This window comes from Gasterosteus aculeatus, chromosome 6 (genome assembly GCF_964276395.1).
Source record: "Gasterosteus aculeatus chromosome 6, fGasAcu3.hap1.1, whole genome shotgun sequence".
Classification (NCBI taxonomy): domain Eukaryota; kingdom Metazoa; phylum Chordata; class Actinopteri; order Perciformes; family Gasterosteidae; genus Gasterosteus; species Gasterosteus aculeatus.
In genome coordinates, this window is record NC_135693.1 from 17,157,985 (window position 1) to 17,178,979 (window position 20,995).

A 20,995-nucleotide genomic window follows, 5' to 3' on the forward strand; every position below is an offset into this window, starting at 1 on the left:
TTTTTTGCTACATATGAAGCATGCTTTCACAGTTACACAACAGCCACATATGTAGTAGTAGTAGTAGTAGTGCTGCCTCATGCATCTTCCACCAACAATTTGACACAACATAAATCAGTACGATCTTAAAGCACCGCGCGCACACACACACGCGTTCACACACACACACACACACACACACACACACACACACACACACACACACACACACACACACACACACACACACACACACACACCTCTCTAGAGTTCTGCTGCTGTTTGCATTGAAAAAAAAACAGTCACAATCATTGAAGGTTTTACTATTCGACCAGCGGAGGTCACAGCCGGTCTGCTGTCTGGATGTGAGGAAGCTGGTTTCCTCTGGAGGATTCCTGCTGGAGAAGGCGGGTTTCTCTACGACGCATGCAGGGAACGCAGGTTTGCTACATGACTCTCTTTTTTTTTTTTTTTTTAACTGACAGCAGCAGGAACACATTCACAAAGTGCTAAAAGACTCAGACTCTGATCACACGACGGATCTCTGGATTAATCTACACACATTTAGACGAATGTATGATATCAGGTATCACTGAAACTTCAATACATCAGTCTAATAAAATAAGACAAGAATTCTTCATCGTGAGGAATTTACCAGATGTAATCTCAGGAATATTGACCCCTTTATAGACCAGAAAAAAGAAACGCGGTTTGTGTTTGAGACCCAGAGAACAGTTCTAGCGGGTCAAAGTACTGTAGGACTACTACTTCCACTTGACGACACATTATAGCTTTGTATACAAAATATCCACCAACACGGCCAACGAAACCTAAACCAACGACAGCGAAGACACCGAATACCGTCTTTGAAGTTTACATTCTTCTCACTGGATGAGTGCAAAAAACGAGGTGTAAACGGACCGCACAGAAGGACCCGTCGCACGAGAGCCTCGTAGTTTACTGCAATTAACTGTTCGTGGCACTGGAAGTCACTTTGGATGAAAGCGTTGATACGACGTCCTTCATTTGTGATCGGAGGATCTCCACCCGTTTCTGTGGGAATGAGGGCGACTTTAAATCTCTTCAGTGGTAGTTAAACGGTAACGTTACATTTGTTATGTGTGTGGCGTGTTCTCCTCCAAGCCCATTGGTTCCTACGGAATCCTCTAAACGTTTCACCTTCAGTCTTTGTGCTAAGCTAGGCTAACGCATAGCGGACACACTGAGATCAAACCGATATCCGTCTCTGTAGGTTACTCTGGCAAAGACGGCAAACCTTTAACAAAACAGATTCCTTTAAAGGAAGCTGGAATATTCTACAAATCCTAAACGGGTTGATGGGTGCGATTTGGACTTTAAACGACAGAAAGAAACCCATCATGCCTCTATGATCAGTCATCAGACTCCTCACGCACGTCCATTTACCATTTGACACTTTCTGAAAACCAAAGCAGAGAATTAAATGCAGTTTATTGACCCGAATCTGGTGTCAACTCCTGTCTGTGCTTCACAAACCAAATGAGAGGCCGAAAGGCTGAAGCTGAAAGTTTAAAAAACAAACCTGTCCACTTAAGTGTTTTCCCTTTTAACAGTTATCCCAAAATGCAACAGAGCGCACAAACCAAGACAAGATGCAGCGCCGGTCTTCCACTCAGTGGAGAAATACGTGCGGAAAGCCTCAGAATCACCTCGGCGGTCGGTTAGAACTGTGGGCCGCGAGCTAGCCGACCTGCTAACAGTAGCATTTAATGTTACACGACACTGTTAAATCTAATGCGTGAGCTTATGCTCCATCCGAGTTCTGTATAAAACCAGCTTCTCCTTTGCGCCGTGTGCACGGCTTTGACACGTGGAGCTCGACAACCACGACCGTTTGGCCTCACGAGCACGGACGGAGGTCAGATAAGTGTTTTTTTTGGCGGGAGGGAGAACCGGGACATAAACATGTCGTCAACATCACACAGAGCTTCTACAAAATTTAACGACAAGCATATTTTTACCTGAAGTTTTACACTGCAATGGACACTGTGATTTGTGCTGACAAATAATACAAAAATCTACAAACGGTCATCAATCTATGCGTAATGTTAAACCACACTCACAACCCGCTGAAACCCAGTGCAACATATTTTAGTATCATAATCTGTGGAAAAGTACAAAGTATTCAACAACAGAGTGCTGGAAGTAGAATATTCTCATGATATAGTGTTGTGTACTTGAATACGTGGTCGTGCAGTAATAGTAGTTATGCATTGCATACGTCACCCTGTCTGCAGTGGTCGTTACTGTGAACAGAGTTTTGTGTGAATTCTCTCACTCAGGATCAGAATGCCGAAATAAAGCTGCTGACATTCACACTAAAGTGTAATATTACTCCTTAGTTTCTTATTATTTGACTATAAAAGACTTTTACTAAACAAATTGGGTTTATAAAAGTTTATAATTAAGAAAATGATATATATTTTAAAAAAAAGAAGAAGATCATAGCGAGTTTAGAGACGTTAGCCAAAACAGGTCAGTGTTAATAAAGCATTAAGAGCTGCGTGCATCAGTACAGAACGAATAACATTCAGCAAGGAGATGTTTTAAAAAGAAGCAGATAAATAAACTGACCACTCGACGTGAATGTGACCTTTCTGTACTTTTCCACAGATTAACACACTGGAATAACCGCCCGCCTCTTTTTTTTATTTTTTTTTATTGACGTTTTTTTACTCGCTGACCGGCCGTCTCCCCCTGGTGATTCTTGAGTTCTACGCCTCGTACCCGGCCGACCGGCGCCGCTGGTGGTTCCAGATGTCGTCCCGGTGTTCGGGTCGGCAGAACAGCCTGGACGACTGGGCCAGACGCTCGCGGCGCTCCCGCTCGCGCTCCCGCTCCCCGCCGCCCGCTTTGCAGGACGGAGGACGGCTGCCGAACTGCGAGGAGGAGCGGCTCCTGTTGTCGTGGAGACCGGAGGAGGACAGCTGACCTCCCGCCGACCTGGAAACGAGGTGGGGACGGTTGTGATGAACGTAAACAAGCAAAGCTTTTTATGTCTGTATTATCACATCTCTACAATAGAGACACAAAGACAAAATAACTCAGGTGAGAACATTTTATGAGAGTGATTTAATCTGCTTTCATTGCAGGCGAACCGACACACTTTCGTACTTCCAGCAGCTTAAATGTCACGTGACGGACGACGCGAGCGTCCTCATGAAGGATTTTCAGCTGTTGGCTTTGATTCAGAAATACATCCGCAGCAGTTTATCTGCACCGTTAGAGGAGGAACTAATCAACGTTTTTACGGCCCACTGGAACAACTAAATTATTTTTTCTGGCCTCAAAGCAGGTTTCTTCAAACAAAAGTAAAACTCGTGCAGGCAAATGTCTTGTGTGAAGCGAGTGGTGAGGGATGAATCTAAAACGAACCAGCTGGAGGAACCAAAATAGATTCCTCAATGCTAAATTTGTCCAGAGATAACCCATTTCATTTTAGTGTTTGAAAGGAAATCAAACTGATCTGCTGCTCGCTGGAAGACAAAGTGAATCCCTACGAGTTCATAATAAGGAGTTATATTTGGACCCTCTACTCTCCCAACACCAGAACATTCACTGTGGAGGAGTTTACACTTGAAAATGTTGGCTTGGCTCGATTTCAATGGAGGCAAAACACAAAATAGATATTTGATAGAGACCGAATGCAAAATGTATCTCATAACACGTTTAAACTGATCTCAGTGTTACAAGATTTCATGTTTTAGAACTGTTACAGAACATCGGACGAATCAATGTGGAGGTACTTACCTGCTTTTAGTGATTCTCTGAGGTCCATTATCTGTTGGCTGCTGGTACTGAAGGGGAGACAAAAAAAAAAGGTCAAAGGTTACGTTTCACTCGACAGCAGTCGCTGATCATAAACCAAACCAGCAGAAACTAGCTTCAGGTTCAGGATGAATTCAGTGTTAGTGCTAATCTCACCCCGTCAATGTTATCTGTTACCTTTAGTATGGATTATTTTATTATTGTCAGCATTTTATTGTTGGATCTGATTGAAGTACAGCAGTTTACCACCAATTATATTTTTTCTTAATCAGTAATAATGCATCTGCATGCATTTTATGCAGTAACCATGCATGTAGGAGGTAAACGTTATCCCACAGAAAGCCAGACTCGAGCTGTGATGAGGGACACTGCGGCCTCCTCGTTGCACCTTGTAGTGGTTGCACTGCTGCGGGCTGCCGTTGACCTGGTAATACTCCACCAGTTCCTCGGCCAGGGCGATGCGTCTCAGCAGATCCTCGATGAAGTGCTGGATGCGAACTTTCCCGCTCGTCTCCTGCCGAGCCGCCGCCTCCAAAAACTTCTGGATGGTTATCACCTCCCTGGCAGACGAACCAAGACCCATGTAAGCGCAGCCCTTCAGCAGGTGAGCGGCTCGCCTCACTACTAAATAACCGCGGCGGCGCTCACCTCTCTCGCCGCTCCAGCTCGTTCTCCGAGGCGTTGAGCTGCTCCCTCAGCGCGGCGATCACCATGACGGCCACGTCCACCTGCCGGCTCAGCGACCTCTCCCGGTCCGCCACCTCTTGCCTCTCCTGGGCCAGGTGCTGCGAGTGGGCGCGCTCGCACAGGAGCTCCGTGTCGGTCTGCGCGAGCTCCGTGCTCACCGCGGCCAGCCGGCGCTGCATGGTGCTGTCGGCCGCCCGCAGGATGCGGGCCAGCCGCCGCCGCACCGCCGCCGCCGCCTCGAAGCCGGAGTACGAGCTCTGCTCTGATGGCGACAGTAAAGGAGACGCGTTAGAGGACGTGCCGCCTGATACAACGTGGTAATAATAATCCACAACGTGCGGGAAACACAGGCAGAGATGGACCTACTTCTTCTGATTGCATGCATGAAAAGCATTTACTTCACTTTAACAAGTCCTGCTTCCTCGTGATGATGTCTCTGAAGCAGCCAACGTACATTTCTGAGTAGAGAAAGAAAGTAAACCAGAACGCACCGACCAGGTCCAGGTCTACGTCCAGGTCCGGGTCCGGCGGGCGGCCGAGTGGTGCCGAAGGAGGGAACGGCAGGTGGCGGTGGTGGTTGAGGTGATGATGGCACGTGTCTGACTTTTTCGAGGACATTGTTATTTCCTCCTCATTTCTACGTCCATCTCTCTCTTCCCTTTCGTCGTCCTCGTCCTCGTCTTCATCTTCTGACCCAAATTCCTCTTCATTGTCATCGTCGTCGTCGTCCTCCTCCTCCTCCTCGTCGTCGTCCTCTACTTGCGTCCCCACCCCGACGCTCTGGGTGCGTCTCCTCGCCGAGCCGTAGGAGTGGGGGTACCCGCTGTCCCTGCTGTCGCTGAGGGAGCGCACGTTGGGCGGCCGCCACGCGCCCTGCGCCCCCCTCCGCGTCGGCAGGCTGGCGTCCTGCCAGGGGATGGCCGCCGTCAGCGGGTCGGGGAGCTTGCCGGTGATGCTGAAGCCGCTGCTGGAGGTCACGTCCGGCGAGCGGTAGGAGTGGCGGTACTCCAGGTGGGCGCGGAGCGAGGCCAGGCTGCGGAAGCGCTCCGCGTCGCCGCAGCGGGGGCAGCGGAAGGGGAGGTCGCAGCGGGCGGAGGTGCAGCACGGCTGCTCGTTGCTCTCCGAGAGGGAAGAGCCGGAACCTCTGGAGCACACCTTCTGCTGCATTACTCTGCAGCCGAGAAAACAGAAGAAACTCATCAGTAAACTAAGCAATTAGTTATTCATTAATTCATAGCGGGAAGCACAAGGCTGTTGGTTCGATTCCAGGCTGCCCCATGTTCCATGTCGAAGTGTCCCTGAGCAAGACACCTAACCCCTAATTGCTCCCCGGGCAAAAATGTCAAAAAGCCACGGGTTTAAAGTGTAATGTAAGTCGCTTTGGATAAAAGCGTCTGCTAAATGACCTGTAATGTAATTTGAGTTTTTCACTGTCGTTTGGGCTGAGAAGTCATTTGAACATATTTTCTTGCGCTGTACCGTAAAGAAAAATATAATTACCAAATATATTGATGCTCGAGTTACAGTGTTAGTCATCCATCAAGCACAGAGGCCCTTAATGTATGGAATAATATGAGAATGTGCTGAATATTTGGGGGTTTTGGGCCGATGGTCGGACATAACAGGACGATTGATGACAACAAACGCCACGGAGCGTTTTGTATTATCCACAGACTAAACTATTCATTGATTTATCTAGAAAATAACAATGTCAACAAATGAAGCAAACTACACAACATTACAGATTATAATCCAATAAAATAGTACCAATTGCAATACAACTGTTTAAGTAGAAAACAGATTGAACTGGAAGCACCAAAACACCGTTATATAAATGCAGTGGTCACAACATTTAGCAAGAAATGGGAAAGAATCAGCTGCTCATGGACGCACATCCTCACTGCGCAGAGTCAGACTGTTCCGGACAGATTCAAAGTTGCAGACGGGAGTTCTCCCGCGATGCCTCAATGTGGGATCAGCTGATCGAGAAACTTCTGCACCAGTTGTGTGCATTGTCTTACATTTGGTGTATGACGTAACCTCATTCCCACGACGGCGATCAATGGACATGTGCCACCGCGCAGCAACACATCGGCACGCGTTCATTTGCCCGTAATGAATAAAAGCTTCGGGCGGAGAGCAGCTGAGCGCAGACTGAACCAACGCGATACGATCGGTTTACGTTACCTTCAGCGTCCATTCAACGACCGCGTAACAGGTCAATCCATCACACCCGTCTTTGGCGTCGTTAGCGGGTTAGCGACCCGGGCTGCGCGCTCTGAGGCTAACGCTAGCTTGCTAGCTCACGGGAAACAGTCGCGGAGTGGTGAACGGGAAGCTGCTGTCGCGTGTGCACCGGCGGCTTCTAAACACACGTCCGACCGTTAGTGTGTGACGGTGTCACGTCGCAGATGGAGACCGAAATAAACCTGCATGATGTCATTCATTCAGCAGCCACACAGTGGACCGCCGCTAGGTTAGCAACGGATCATAACAACAGCGGATCCGGTTGGCCCTTTCAGAATAAAACATATAAAGCGGATAGGTGTGACTGTTTTGGTTCATTGTGTGATGAAAACATATGAGATTGAGAAGGAGTCACACAGTGGAGTACAACTAGGTGTTGTGGAAATTATTTTTATTGCCATGTCATAATTCTGATCACGTACAATAATAATAATATGCAACATTACAGCACAAGCATAATGTAACATAATGCCCTCTAATCTCGCCACAATGTTTCACAATCACAAGTTCCTCGACATACTTTCCCTCCCTCTTTCCCTTTCTTTTCTTCTTCCTATTTACAATGCAGCTGGTAGTTGAGTTTGGCTCCCAGCCTGGTTCCGGCCAGGTGTTTGTTGAAGGCGTCGTCCATCTCTTGGCTCTGCTTTGGTGTGAAGTGGTTCTTCCAGTCCCCGACCTCACCTGCTCACAAACATAAATGCCTCTGATTTATAGCTTCATTCTTCTTCCAAAGGATTTAAAAGTATGAATAACTATTTTTTTATTCTGTAGTTGCACAACTGAAGTTCAAGCTAATGATAAGTGGAACATCAAAATCTTTGGCATTTTTAAAATTTCTAAAAAAGTTGTAGTTATAACTGTTTAGATGCTGGATTCAGGTGGTTATTTTATCGAAAAAATAATCCCAGTCAGAAGGCAAGTGAATTGAATACTTTTGTGAAATTAAGGTAAAGGTAAAAGACCTTTTCTGAAGAAGACGTTTCCCATATTGCCGTGGGAGTTGGAGGAGCTCTGCTTCATGGCGCTGAAGGTGCTCTGCTCTGCGATCTGCTGCACCTGAGCCTCCGTCAGGCTGAAGCCAAAGAAGGTGGAGATCTGACGGACGCCGTCGCTCAGGTCCTTCACAACACCAGAATCGGAGCCGGTACGGTCAGAAACTCCTCGCGGACTCATTCTTTATTCTTTTTTGTGTGGTGATGGTTTTTCACATAAACGATACCTCCTTTAGCTCTTCGTAGGTGACAATCATGACGTCAGGGTTGTCCATCCTCTTCTCCCAGGCCAGAGCCTGATCGAAGTACGAGCCCCAGGGAACTACACGCACAGACACGCACGCACACACACAACACCGTCAAAGTACACCCAGTTGTTTGGATCAGGGTTTCCTAAAAGCCTTTCACTTTTTAAACATCTTGGACGTAGATGATCACAATACGGAATCCAGAGCGTCTCCATTTCAAAGCTAAATGCAAGTTCCCAACTCCATTGCAATGCAGCATAGTGACACCATGAATCAATTATAATTGTTTTTGAGATTTCATACATTTTATAGGCAATACTATCCTGGAGGCATCTTTTATTTCATTTCTAGATCTGAAATGCACCACGACTCACTATTGAAAGGAGTGGTTTTCTGGAACCGTGGCTGCATGTTATCAGCATAACAAACGTATGAAGCAATAAAGTCGACCTCTGTACACACCTGTAATCTCTGCAGGCAGTAATTCACAGTTAGAGGTGTGGCGACACAGAGCACAGTGATGTTGCAGAAACGGTCCAGGACTCTTGCATTTGATGTCGCTTTGAACACTCTGCTTTTAGTCCGTGGACGGATTTTAAGACGTCACGCTGGCAAACTGCCCTCTGTTGCCCCATGAAGGCTTGAGGAGCCTCCCGACCCTCTTTAGCCCCACTTGGGTTCAAAGGAATCCCGAACCCCCCACTGACCCTGTTTATTAGGCCATAAACACAACTTAGCCGCGGTATCGGGAAGAAGGGCTGCGATGTGTGTGCAATGCAACACGGGGGGATTCCCGCGTGTTTCTTCTCACCGTCTCCACTCATGAAGTCGGAGAAGAAGGCATCCCAGGACTGGCCGGATGGGAGGACCGGGTTGTTGTTGGAGAAATGATAGAAGGACACCGCGGTGTCTTTGGGGTTCCTGAAGATCACCAGGATCTGCACGACACGTAGCACAACAAAAATCTACATGAAAATATGTCACCGCGCATTGAACTGGTTTTCTACAAAATCAAGTGTAAGAAAACACAAAAATTAAAATACATTCCGATGGGATTTTATTACAAGAATGAACTTAGTTGGATTCATTTTGAAAGCCTCCCTTATACTTTCATGTATTTTCACAGTTGATGACATGATGAGAAGGAAATGTTGCTATAACTTACCTTGGTTTTCTTTGCACGGAAGGAGGCGGGCATGTTGTCGGGGTGCACGTGAGTCCCCAATAACCTCGGGGATGGAGCCTCATTTACGGTCTGCAGGGGGGGGGGGGGGGGGGGGGGGGGGGACAGCCGGGGGAGGAAGGGGGAGAAAGGGGGAGTCAACTTCACCCATTAAGATCTACACATATGCTGCTGTTAAGACCAAAAGCCACCGAGCAGCGGAGGACTGCTCAGACACAGAGGAACCTTTCTTATTCTTAGAAAACGTTGCAACAAATACGAGAGTGGTTTGTACAAATCATCCAATTGGTTAGTTGCTTCTCTTAATGTTGTTTCTCAGGATTTAACAGTGCAGAGTGCAGCACACGATTGATGAGGCGTGAACATGTGACTGCAGGCACAGCTGTGCTGTTTCCAAGCATCGCTCTGACCGCAAAGCACATCTGCATTTCTGTGTAATGCCTTTATTTAGTGTCTGCAAGAATGAGGTTTCCATTCATTACTCCTGTAACCGGGTGCAGGCAGGACATCCAACAACCAAAATAATAAATGGCTATTTGTCAGAAGAAAGTCATGGGAAACAATCACCCAGAAGGACATTTTTGCACGTTTGTTTTGTCCAACAGTGCAAACCGCCACATTATTACAAATACGTCCCAGTTATGAACATCATAACAAGCAGAAGCAGCATGAAACGTTTGTAAATGAAAAGGGACTCTAACCATGAAGAGGGTTTCCAAAGGATTAATGAACTAACTCCAGCTAGTTGTATACTTGTTTTGTACATAAAATAAACGTTTATTTGTAAAGTAGCGAAGGCAGTGGGATGAATGTGGTGAAGTAAGTCGAGTGGCTGAAAGAAAAAGAACCTTTATGACATCCGGCCCGAAAAACTCGATCAGCGGAGGCATCTTCGATTCCGTTTTCACCCCTTTGGCCTCTGCGATGATCTTCCTCAACACTCCCACCATCCAGTTAAAACCTGCACACAAACACTAGGTGAATACAGTGAAATGTGAAGAGGGACTCTTCTTCCTGGAGGTTAGGATGTGTCAGGTTTTTAAATATCTCACTTAAATAGTTTTTTCCAATTTCCAACACAACAAGATTGACGCTCACAGACTAAAACCGTAGCTCAGGTCTACAAGACTCTCACGAGAAACTTTTCCGCTTCGCAGCACTTTGCACTTCGACGTGTCACCTTTTGTCCAAGCATGACCCATGAATCAGACGTAGAGTCGCTTGTTTGCCGTTTCTAAGCACTGCCATTGGAAAAGCATCAACCCGCCGATCGGCTCATACACTCCTGATCAAACACCTTAATGCTCCATTGTTGACTCAATCAGGAGTAATTCTATGCAAAAAAAGGACCAAAGGTGTGGAACTAAAACAAAGTTAACATTACAAAATGTGCTGAACACGTATCAGAAAAACCACTTTCCATCTACTTCCGTGGACTCAGCTTCACTTCTTCTTCTCTCATTTCGGCAGCGAGTTGTAGTTCTTTGTTGAGAAAAAAATGATTAATCCTCCTCAATACTCCTTTAAGTCACTTGAAATGCAAACCGAGTTGAGAGAGATCAGTAAAATATTATTTTAATGGACTTTATTTCTCACTTCCATTTACTTGCAGATGTTTTTTTAGTTTGTCTCATGCTCCAATAAGATGCAAATGAATGGACTTTGGTTTTCTGCTGCTCAATTTGGTTGGATTGACTTGAAAGAAATGGGTTGAGCAAGAGACCAATTTCTACTTAATCCAATCAGAACGCCCTTGAAAACGACACCTGGCTACTTCTTGGGGATTATTTTTAGGGGTCAGACGAGGATGATAAAACCAGATGTGTAGCCGTCTAGTGCGACGCGTGAAAAAAAGACCTATGAACAGACGCAGGTCGTAAATGTGAATGTCTTGTTAATCGTCAATCTCCCCCCGTAGACCATAGATCAGGGGGCAGACACCTGTGGCAGTCTGCTGTGTAGCCGAGTTCACCCGCCTGTAAGGGGCCACTTAAAGAGCGGGTCCCATTGGCTGAGCTGACGGGAACGTCACACGGCCACGGAGCCACGATCCCCCATGCGGGCCCCGGGCCAAAAAGGCCCCTACGCGCAGTGATCCAGCATTCCTCCAAAGGCGATTAACGCGCCTCGGTCTCCCAACAGCCTTTTATAAAGTAAACAAAGACCAAAAGGAAAACATGTCACATTCCTGGAGCGCCTGGCGGCGACAGCAGAAATGTCACGTTCAGAAAAATTGCATAAAATTGGCTTTTACTTGACTTTTAATAGAAAAAGCAAATATTTAGGTCTGTGACAGTGAACTCAGTGTGTTTTTTTTCTTATTCTTTGTCTTAAAGCAAAGCCGTACTCATACAGAGATCAACAAAGTTACTTCTCTAACTTGTATTCTTCTTGTTTGCTGACGTTTCAAGCATTGGTTGATGAAATCCAGCGTGACCTCTTGAGCCTCTAATACAACGCTGTGTTTGAGTGTTTCCAATTCCAAAAGGGAGGTCAAAGTTCAGGAGGTTGTTATTCTCCAACTAAAACATTTGAAAAAAAAAAGCTCACCACACTTGGGATAAGCCACCAGCATGACGTCGTCCTCTCTGGCCTCGAAGTTCTTCAGAGCCTTCAGGTGTTCCTCAGGGCACATGAGGCTCGGGTACAACACGCCGTCGTATCTGTACAACTTGTCCTCCTCCTTCATGTCCTTCGCCTGCTCCATCCTGGACAGCGCTGTAGGAGGTCGGGCGTTGGCGCTCATCTTGATTCAGTGAAGTGAAGATTTAGCTTGAGAGTAGAGAATTTGCTTTTTTGTACAGTCAAGCTTCCTTCCACTGCCGGCCGGCCGAGGTTTGAGCAGCTCTGAGGAAGAGAGAGAGAGAGAGGGTGTGAGCCGCTGTAATAAAAGGAGGAGCTGCCTAGCTCCTTTCAACACATACACGCACACACATTCACACACACACGAGGATGTGTGTGTTTGTGAAAGAGTGAATGATGGAAGAACCCTGTTCAATGTCTACCAGATGGGAGGCACAGTGCATGCTGACAGTCTGCAGACACACACACACACACACACACACACACACACAAATAATTACCCACTAAAAGCAAAAGAATAATCAAGTTTTGTTCACATGTCCCCATAGGTCTGGTTTATTTGTAGAGCTTATAATCACATTCCCTCTTATTTGACTTAGAGGAACAGCCGTCGCCAACCAGACCCCAAAAGTCTGTGAAGAGGAAAAACTTCCCCACAACTGCTTCAGATGGGAGAAAACTTTAAAGGAGTTTATTATTGAAAAGTTAGTGAACCTTTCCTCTTTCTTTTAATGCTGGTTACTTTAACAGACATAAACAGTGTAATTAAGACATTAAATCCACACTGCAGTGGTTGGGGTTGGTATATTAAGTTAGCACATCTGTAAATCGGAGGCTCATTGGCGGGTTTAAGGAGGCGTTTTCACTCACATACCGTGAGGTTAAACGAGCCCTTTCAATCTGACCACACCACTTCTTCTCTTTCCATATCTACACTAACTCCCAAACAACTGGTCCACCTTCACGTCCTCACAGGGACGATGAAAGGAAGCCCGCTGGCTGGTGGCAGTGAATCCTTTGGTAATGGTCCGTTGACATTCTTTACATTTCTCAAGCCGTGGGGCGGTTGAGGGCAGGAATCGCTGGGCAAACACGTCTGATCGCGTGTTTTCAACATCTTTTGTTGTATAAAACTGTTCCTCCCCGTTTGTGGTTTTGGTCTTTGTGGATTTGAACAGTACATTTGGATATAAGTTGTGTGAAAACAAGGTGTTACTGAAAGGCTCGAAGTTGATCAAACAAAACATAAAACTTACGTATAGAAATATCTTATTTACTCAGCTGTTTGTTATAAAGTTGTTTTCCCTGTTAATGTAAGACATCATCATAACATAATGATCACGTGCCATGAAAGTAATCAAATCAATTTTATTTCAAACACACATAAGAGCAAAAGTGAGGATGTGAATTTTGAAAGAAATGTATGTTTTCTTTTCTTTTTGTAAGATATATTATTATATTTACAGAACTCTTTCCTAAATTACACACACATCTTGTGTGTATGTTTGCCTTTCGTTGTGCTTCGACATATGGAATGTACTTCTGCGTTCTCTGTTTCTTTTGTCGCACCACTCCTTTCCTCCCGCTCTCTCCCCCCTTCCACACTTCCTATCCCTCCCCCGAGGCACGCGACTCAGTTTGGGGGGCCTCTCCCTTGAAAAACACACACTCAACTTTAACTGAAATTTATATTAAACAAGAACACAAAATAAGACCAGAGAGTTGCCAGGAGAGCAATCATTCCCCCTGCCTCATTGTTATGATAATTTTGTCAGCCAGGACTTTAAGAGTTTGAGTTTGGCATCTGATTTTAATCTATGAACAGAGTTGAGAAACAGGCTGTGAAGCTCATGAATACCAAACAGGCAGTTCGATCTAAGTTCAAGGAGAAAATCTCACTTCATCCTCCGGTACAGCTGGAGGCGCTGTGGACTCATTACACGTTGGTCGCAGCCCTTTTTTAAAACCAGACGAAGAAGAAATCGTGCACAGGAAGTTCAAAATGGCGACGGACGGAATGATGTCCACGTCCTCGGGTCTGCCTTACCACAACACCGGGGACTTTTACCCCAGAAAGTTCGGCTCTAAGCCCGATGTGGTGCCGTCTGGAGTCACCGAGAGGAAAGTGGGGCCGCTGGATAAACCTGACATGGTGTCGGTGGACGTCATTAGCGTCGGGGATTCAGGTTTGTTATGCTAGCAGGCTAACAGCTAACAACAGGCGGCTGTGCTAACCGACGGCTGACAGCTCATTCTGAGTTTTAGTGTTGGACCTCAGCGGAGTTTTTCTTTAACGACGGTCCACACGGACAGCGACTCTTACGGTCCGCTTAAACCGTTTCCCCCCGTTGGGGTCAGTGAATCATGTTTTATAGATGGTAATATTGTATATAGTAGGCTAAACTACCTAGCAGTGAACCTACTCTCGACTAGTTTTAACCTCTCACTTATGTTAACGTTAGTTAACGATCTTCAACAAAATTTACGGAAACCGTAAATCGTATTCTGACCTTTAATGCTCATACGTGTTGATGGTGGGGTCCGTCTTCCTCCACAGATGTCCACTTGCACAGAAAGAAGCATGAGCAGGACACATACGTCTTGGTGAGTGTCTCTGGGGGGTTTATTGGATGCGTTTTATGGTTTTTGACTAAAGGCACACACCCACACACTTTCCTTATTTCTCAGAGTTCTTTCACTCTGTGTTTACAATGACTTTTGTTCTCTAGTATGTATTCATGCCTGTAAAGAAGGTTTGGGCCGGGGTTTGTAGAACGTCTAACAGGCTTTAAAGAATGATGGCACACTTTGACTTGAGAGTTAAGGTGTTTTGTTTTTGATTTGTCACACACGATGGTAATTGTTGACAAAGGTCCAGTGGTACTTCAGTGGTTGAATTAAAAATATGTGACATGGACAAAAGTAAAAATTCTACAGTTAAGAAAGTTTGATTACTTTAAGATGCCTGTACTTTCAACAGAAAGGGGCATTCTTATCAGCCATCAAATTATCCAAATCATTGTTATGTAAAGAGGCTCCGCCGCTCTAAACACAGCAGAATATAAATGTATATTGTTACCTGGTGTGACAGGATGCCTGTTGTATCCAGTGTAGCTGAGGTCAATGTTGTACACCGACACGCCACTTGGTGGCAGTGCAGACAAGTCTTTCATCAAATGAAGTTCCATCATCTGCTTTCAGGTTAAAAGTTAGTTCAGTACTGATATTTATTTTTCTTTTGTTTTAATTTGCAGGGCACTATTCATCCATTCAGAAAGACTCACAAATCCTTCTTTGGAAAACTCCAGCAGGAATTCAGACTGGTCACCTCAGATAGACGGGTAGGTTTGTGTCAGTGTGTGTTTAAATACATAGTGTATCTGCACTGTACATTCAGAATATGAACATAACAGCAAGCGCCTATTATCTTCTTAAAGATCTTGTGTGTGTTTTATCAGAGCATCTATTTCTTCTTTGTCAACGCAGCCAGGAGGTGTGTGTGTTCGCACGTTAGCTCACAACCCTACTCCAACTTCCTTGTTTAACAGGCAATCATGTTGGACCCATTTTCATGATTTCCTCCTGGTTCTAAATCGGTAGTTAGCGCCTGGAAAGTCCGCTCTTCATAATCCCATTGTGCTCTAAGCCGTGTCGCCCCCGTCGAACCCAAACACCTCCAGTAATCCTGTTTTCATAGCAGGTCACCGAGTTCCAGTGAAAGCAGCGAGTAAAGTACCATCAGCCCCAAGCTGGCAGCCGGTCCGCTTTGTCTGACAGCTCCCACCTGTGGTTTTGATTTCTTTATATTCCCTATTCCGTTAGCACCAATTGTAAGTGCAGTGATTCATTTCCATTGTGTCTGTTTTTAAATCGGTCTATTCAATTGAGTTTGGTGCTTTTCAGCTTGAGATGGAACTTGAGAATCGTCCCTACCAGGGACATAACAATTCATCGGCCCTTTAATATTATTCTCAACCCTCATTCATACATTTTTTGAGCATCACTAGTATCATTTGTGGTCATTTTAGATTGCTTTCAGTTACAACACATGCCAATGCGAATAATCACTGTTGTAAAATGGAACCGATATGATCTTCAACCACTTCTGACGCATAACCTACATCTCTGTTCCACCTCACATCACGGCCTGCTGAATATTTTATTTCCTCAACTTGCTTTCTTTAGCACAAGCTTGTTTATTATGGAAAGCTTGATTTAGTAAATGTGTTTTAACACCAATTTTACTTTGGATGAGGTCCCTGATGAGGAATTTCTCATTTCAAGTGAAAAACTTCCCTCAGAAAAAAGTTCTTAGCAAATATTACAAAGCTGATTTAAAGGCTCTTCCTTTATTGCAGGCTGTGATCTGATGCGATAAAAATACATTTAATGATCCACTAAAGCAGTAAACACTAAACTCACTATTATGAAGCCGGGAATAAACAATAACAACGACGACAACAACACTGTTCCAAAAACATGTTTAGTTCAAATGCTTGAAGTGATTTTCTTTTCTCCAAAATTAGAGTACATGGAAAAAGGGGAGTTCACCTCATTTCCCAACAAAACAGAGACAGATGTAGAATTTAAGCTAAAAATTCTTTCTGAACAACATTGGGATGTAAAAAATTCCAAAGAAGGAACTGGTGTGTGTGTGTGTGTGTGTGTGTGTGTGTGTGTGTGTGTGTGTGTGTGTTGTACTATAATCCACTTTGTCCGCACACTGGCAGGGGGTCCTGCCTTCCCATAGAGCCTTGGATTGGATTACATGGTGTCTTACACGGCTTAGGGACCAAACACAGTTCAAAAGGGCGAAAGCTGAGCGGTGCTTCATCTACGCCTCGTCGCCCTCGTCTCCTGTTTCCTTTTCTCAGTCTTTTCCGCCTCTGATTTCAGGTAGCCTGCGTGTTTTAACACCAGACGTATGATACTTCATGCCAAATACATCAGATGTTGCCGGTGATCTTTGATCCAAAGGTCTTTAAACCATTGAGGGAACCGATGGCCTCGGTCGGCCACGAACGTGGTAACAACATGTTAACAACGTGTCACCTTGCAACGGTGCTTTAGAACGATCCTGCACGACCTGTGACGTCAGAATCCAAAGGCTGTGTGTGTGTCTGTCAGAATATCGTAATCAATCAACACCTTTATCTTGAAAATAATGGTTTGGCAGAAAGTGCTCTAAGCTCCCACAGTACTGGATCCTGCTCCTCTCACAATGCAACTCAATGACGTCTGCTCATGAGACCCTGCTTGACTCGACAAACCTGTTTGGACTCAACTGAACTGATTTTACACGTGAAGAGGGGACTTTTTAAGAGGTTCTTTTGTGTTTGGGAGCCGGTTTGTAGGACGAGCGACTGCATCGTGCCCCACATTTCGTCTGGCTAACCCCCGTCCCCCCCTCCCCTAGCACGTACCGCACCGGTCCGCCGGGGTCAAACTGACCTCTCGCTCGACCTCTCCCTTCATGAGTTGCGGATGTGCGGCCGGAGCACCAGCGCTGACTGGACAGATGGGGGCAGCAGAGCGTCAGGGTTTTGTGTGTGTGTGTGTGTGTGTGAGAGAGCGACTGTTTTGGGCCAAGTGCTGTCTCTCTGTTTGCACACACAGACACATGTACGCGTGCACACGCACACTGTGGGTCTCCCATGCCTGTCGCTGGCTAGTGCTGTCACCAGACGCCCCAGTGCTGTCATAACACAGCACACCACAGTAATTGTAGATTTCACAGCACTCGGCGCCCCCCACCGAGGCATATGACTCCAACACGAAGTGACAGGCCAGGGCGTGCGCGCGCACACACACACACACACACACACACACACACACACACACACACACACTCGTTCCATTTCTAATTCCGCTCTTCTTTGACACTCACACAAATGCACTCTCTCTTTCTGCTCTGAGGGTTCATTTAGAATCAAGGATTTCTTTATATATTTCTTTTGCTCATTGAAAATTTAGCTGGAGGTTCAGGCTGTAAGGGAGGAGTAAGAGCGGCGTTGTATGGTGTCCGGTTCACATTGTACGCACAAAAACATGTGTTTCTGCTCCATTCTTTTGTGCTATTTGCCATAGAAAGCAAAGGATTTTGAAAATGCTCGTTCTTTGCCGTCTTTATTCATTACACCCTGGAGGCTTTTTGCATCATTTTATATTACGTTTGTTATTTCAGGAGAATACATCTTGAAATTGACAAACCGACTATAAATAATTTTGTCAAACTCTGGTGATGTTCCAGATGAGCGTGTCTCTCTCTCTGTGTCTGTGTGTTTTTGCTTGCTTGCTCGCCGGATGTGACCTTCCCCCGGGCTGCTGTTTCTGTGACGAACTGATTCAGACTGCAGTGACTCCTTCAGTCAGAGTTTTAACCCAAATCCCCCAGCGCAGCAGGTGCACCGCGAGGCAGGACGCTCGCCCGGAGAGCCGCGCGGCGGCAGCCAAAACCCGGCGAGCTCCCCGCTGGCTTTGTACGCCTGGAATTAGATTAAACGGCGGCTGGTCGTCTGCCAGACCGCCTGCCGCAGGACGGCGAGTGACAGCCGGGGGAAACCCCGTTCAGGAGGACCCGCGTTGTGTCACGTCTTCTGGGTCAACGAACGCTGTCATCTACGTGTGGCCTTGTGCGGGAAAAAAAAGTCATTGATTATGAAGACATGGTCAATGTTCAAAGTCAGAGGCGACGTCTTCAAGAGTCTTTTTCTTTTCCAACTGACAGCCCAAAAGCAAACAAATTCAGCTTAAAACAGAAGTTAATCTTATTCAGATCGCGGAGCCCAAGAATGAAGGCGATGAAAGGATGACCCCAGTCGGGTCTCGAGCCAGAGGTTGAGCCGCTCCTTTTCTTACTGCTCCTAAACAGTTCTTTTTGTTTGCTTGTTGTCGTTTTCAGTCGTGGAGGATCCTGCTGTTCGGGGCTCTCAACCTGCTGTGCACCGGCTGTCTGCTGATGTGGTGCAGCTCCACCAACAGCATGGGTGAGCACGCACACACACACGCACACACACACACAAAGGCAAATAAAACAAACACAGCGACAGATCGACGCATGCAAGCTGACGCGCAGACACAGACGTAAGCCGAAAAAAAGCCCACACTTTGGGACTCGGGAAGCAGACATTGTTAGGCGGAGATACCTGTCTACACACAGTAAACACGGATTGACAGTTACACACACACTTAACACGTGCACAAAGAGCGTGTGTGTGGGTGTGTGCAGCTTTAAGCACAGGTCGAAGTGTGTTACCAGTGTCGTCTCACCACGGGGGTTCAGATTGATCCTGCTTTTGCCGCTGCGGCCGCGTGCACTGGCGTGCGTGCACGTCTTTGACGGGGGTTACCTCACTCAAAAAATGGCACTTTAAAGGGCACGTCGCAGAAACGGAGTCCTTCACAGCGGCTCTTTCTACCCTCTGGTGCTACAACACAGAACGCATCTGTCATGCTTTTTTCTTTCCTTTTTTTTCCCTCTCGCAGCAGAACAACGCTTTAGAAAAGGTTTTAAAGGGCGATTCTGGTTTTCAACTACTCTACTCTTTTCACGCTGTAATTTCTATTAGTAATAGTAATCACCACAAGCCTTCAGGATCAGACAGACCTTTTATAGAAGACAACTTGAAGATGAACGATTTATTGCTTAAAGCAGCGGCGCCTACCGGGCGGTAAGTAGTGGCGGTGACCAACAACATCGACTCGATGTGAAAACAACGAGCCTCTCATCGGTCAGAACCGTCACAAGCATCCCGCACGTTCTTGGTCTTTACTGATCGACCGATTGGGCCTAAAGTGTCTGTTGTTCACTGACAAACCTCAGCTGTGAGCACGCAGGTGCTCCTGTGCAATGAGGGAGTATCACATTGCATCCCAGGTACAAAGTGGCTGATCTGGATCCACTGCCGGTTTGCCTCCAGCCTGCCTGATCATCTGCGTGTCTGAATGTAATATTTTGTCACTTACCCCCACAGCCGTCGGTGTTGCTCCTGAAAGCGAGTGCATGTTTGTTTGCAGAGACGCAGGAGCACTTAAAAGCATTTCTCTGCCTCAGCTGAGCTGTCCGCTGGTTTCACTGTGAACGATGTGCCAAGCTTATATTTAGGAGGCTAAAACGCACACAAAGACGGACGCAGCTAAATTTAGCATACGTGTATTACACTGAGTGGAGGCCATGGAAGAAATGTGCAGATTTTAAGGTTAAAGTACAAGTAATCTGTTGGGGGGGAAGTGCAAATGATTGAAGTCAATTCATGTTGTATTTGTTTCAGACACCCGGTGTGTTCTAAAGTAAGTTTAAATGTTGAGTCAGGTGGGACTTTGGGTCTGTGCAGGCAGGCAGTTGTATTTTTGGTCAGCGTGCCTCGTGTCTTCCACCAACCTGAGATCCTCTCAGGGATTCCATCGCTCAGGAAAATGCTGCCACGCAAAGAACAACATGCAACCGTATCCTCGCTCACTCCGCCTGCAAATACTGCAGCATTTTACAGACACACACACACACACACACACACACAGACACAGCGGTGGCGTCGGGTGTCGTGCAGACAGGAAGCTGAGGACAGGGGTATTGAACAAGCGGGGGAAAGCGACCCCGCTGTCGATACTTGGCCCCCGATGAGAACAACAGGAGCAGAGCGCGGCCCCGTCCCAACACTTATCGGGCCCTTTCCTCCTCGCGCATGAAGTCTCCTCCACCGACGTGGTCAGCACAGCCGCATTCGCACATTCAGAAGACCGTCTGCTACTTTGCGTCGCTCCATTTATCCGACAGATGTAATGATGCTGAGATAATGGCGAGCGGCGCATGCGGCATTCACAGTGTGAGAAGTCAAAGTGTTGATAATCAAACACGCTGAAGGGAGCCCGTGGTTTTAGGGAGCGTGTTTTACTCTTGCTGCACAGGTGCTACTGGTTAATTTCTATATTATTCATTATTATCATAAAGAGAGGTACAGTTTACAGCATTTTATCCATGTCGGCATGCCTAACATCTAATGACAGCTGGATGGTCAAACAACAGAAGCAGAGCCGGCAAAATAATCCAAAATAATCCCCAATAGAGGCCAAACCTCCGAGCGTAAACTTTGACATCCTGATGGGGGGGTTGTTCTCCCCCATCATGCAACACTTGGGACATCGATTAAGTGGCGGTTTGAGCAGCGTGCGCATATGGCTCCGTACCCGATGTACATGTACAGCCAACGCCTCCAGTGCCTTTCCACTTCCTGCTCAAATGAAGCATAACCTACATAGAAGTTTGACACACA

The 20,995-nt window shown here is 46.3% G+C and overlaps 3 protein-coding genes across 6 annotated transcripts in view; 1 reads left to right on the forward strand and 2 right to left on the reverse strand.

The window, feature by feature from the left end:
- Nucleotides 1-2,660: 2,660 nt before the first annotated feature.
- On the reverse strand, nucleotides 2,661-6,998 carry znf365 (zinc finger protein 365). 4 transcript variants are annotated; one of them, XM_040177824.2, is made up of 6 exons: nucleotides 6,661-6,998; nucleotides 4,965-5,644; nucleotides 4,435-4,735; nucleotides 4,211-4,346; nucleotides 3,769-3,815; nucleotides 2,661-2,961 (listed from the first exon to the last, which is right to left on the reverse strand). In XM_040177824.2, the coding sequence occupies exons 2-6, from the start codon at nucleotides 5,638-5,640 to the stop codon at nucleotides 2,733-2,735; spliced, it is 1,389 nt and encodes a 462-aa protein (XP_040033758.1). In that variant the 5' UTR covers nucleotides 5,641-5,644; nucleotides 6,661-6,998; the 3' UTR covers nucleotides 2,661-2,732. The 4 variants fall into 4 exon arrangements, with proteins under 4 accessions (XP_040033758.1, XP_040033756.1, XP_077960923.1 ...); XM_040177822.2 differs by having other exon boundaries at nucleotides 4,175-4,346; XM_078104797.1 differs by having other exon boundaries at nucleotides 4,175-4,346; nucleotides 6,495-6,980.
- Nucleotides 6,999-7,094: 96 nt separating this feature from the next.
- On the reverse strand, nucleotides 7,095-14,334 carry sult6b1 (sulfotransferase family, cytosolic, 6b, member 1). Its single transcript, XM_040177827.2, has 8 exons — nucleotides 14,237-14,334; nucleotides 11,694-11,990; nucleotides 9,992-10,104; nucleotides 9,126-9,215; nucleotides 8,772-8,898; nucleotides 7,940-8,034; nucleotides 7,683-7,839; nucleotides 7,095-7,401 (listed from the first exon to the last, which is right to left on the reverse strand). The coding sequence occupies exons 2-8, from the start codon at nucleotides 11,887-11,889 to the stop codon at nucleotides 7,274-7,276; spliced, it is 906 nt and encodes a 301-aa protein (XP_040033761.2). The 5' UTR covers nucleotides 11,890-11,990; nucleotides 14,237-14,334; the 3' UTR covers nucleotides 7,095-7,273.
- Nucleotides 13,692-20,995, forward strand: part of slc30a6 (solute carrier family 30 member 6) — a 55,917-nt gene continuing 48,613 nt past the window's right edge. Inside the window, exons 1-4 of the mRNA XM_078104796.1 lie at nucleotides 13,692-13,912; nucleotides 14,284-14,330; nucleotides 14,981-15,067; nucleotides 18,628-18,712. Of these exons, the coding sequence (XP_077960922.1) occupies nucleotides 13,729-13,912; nucleotides 14,284-14,330; nucleotides 14,981-15,067; nucleotides 18,628-18,712 (403 nt within the window). The 5' untranslated portion in view covers nucleotides 13,692-13,728. The remainder of the gene's footprint in view (nucleotides 13,913-14,283; nucleotides 14,331-14,980; nucleotides 15,068-18,627; nucleotides 18,713-20,995) is intronic.

Bases quoted from the DNA above. Each gene is read 5' to 3' on its own strand.
- znf365 (XM_040177822.2), bottom strand. From the start codon at position 5,640: ATGCAGCAGAAGGTGTGCTCCAGAGGTTCCGGCTCTTCCCTCTCGGAG. The intron at 3,816-4,174 runs GTGCAACGAGGA...TCTCCCCTTCAG, and splicing joins AGCAGTGCAACCACTACAAG to TACCAGCAGCCAACAGATAA. The intron at 2,962-3,768 runs GTAAGTACCTCC...CCTCGTTTCCAG, and splicing joins CAGAGAATCACTAAAAGCAG to GTCGGCGGGAGGTCAGCTGT.
- sult6b1 (XM_040177827.2), bottom strand. From the start codon at position 11,889: ATGAGCGCCAACGCCCGACCTCCTACAGCGCTGTCCAGGATGGAGCAG. The intron at 10,105-11,693 runs GTGAGCTTTTTT...GTTTGTGTGCAG, and splicing joins GGTGGCTTATCCCAAGTGTG to GTTTTAACTGGATGGTGGGA. The intron at 7,402-7,682 runs GTCTTTTACCTT...GTTTGTGAGCAG, and splicing joins AAACGTCTTCTTCAGAAAAG to GTGAGGTCGGGGACTGGAAG.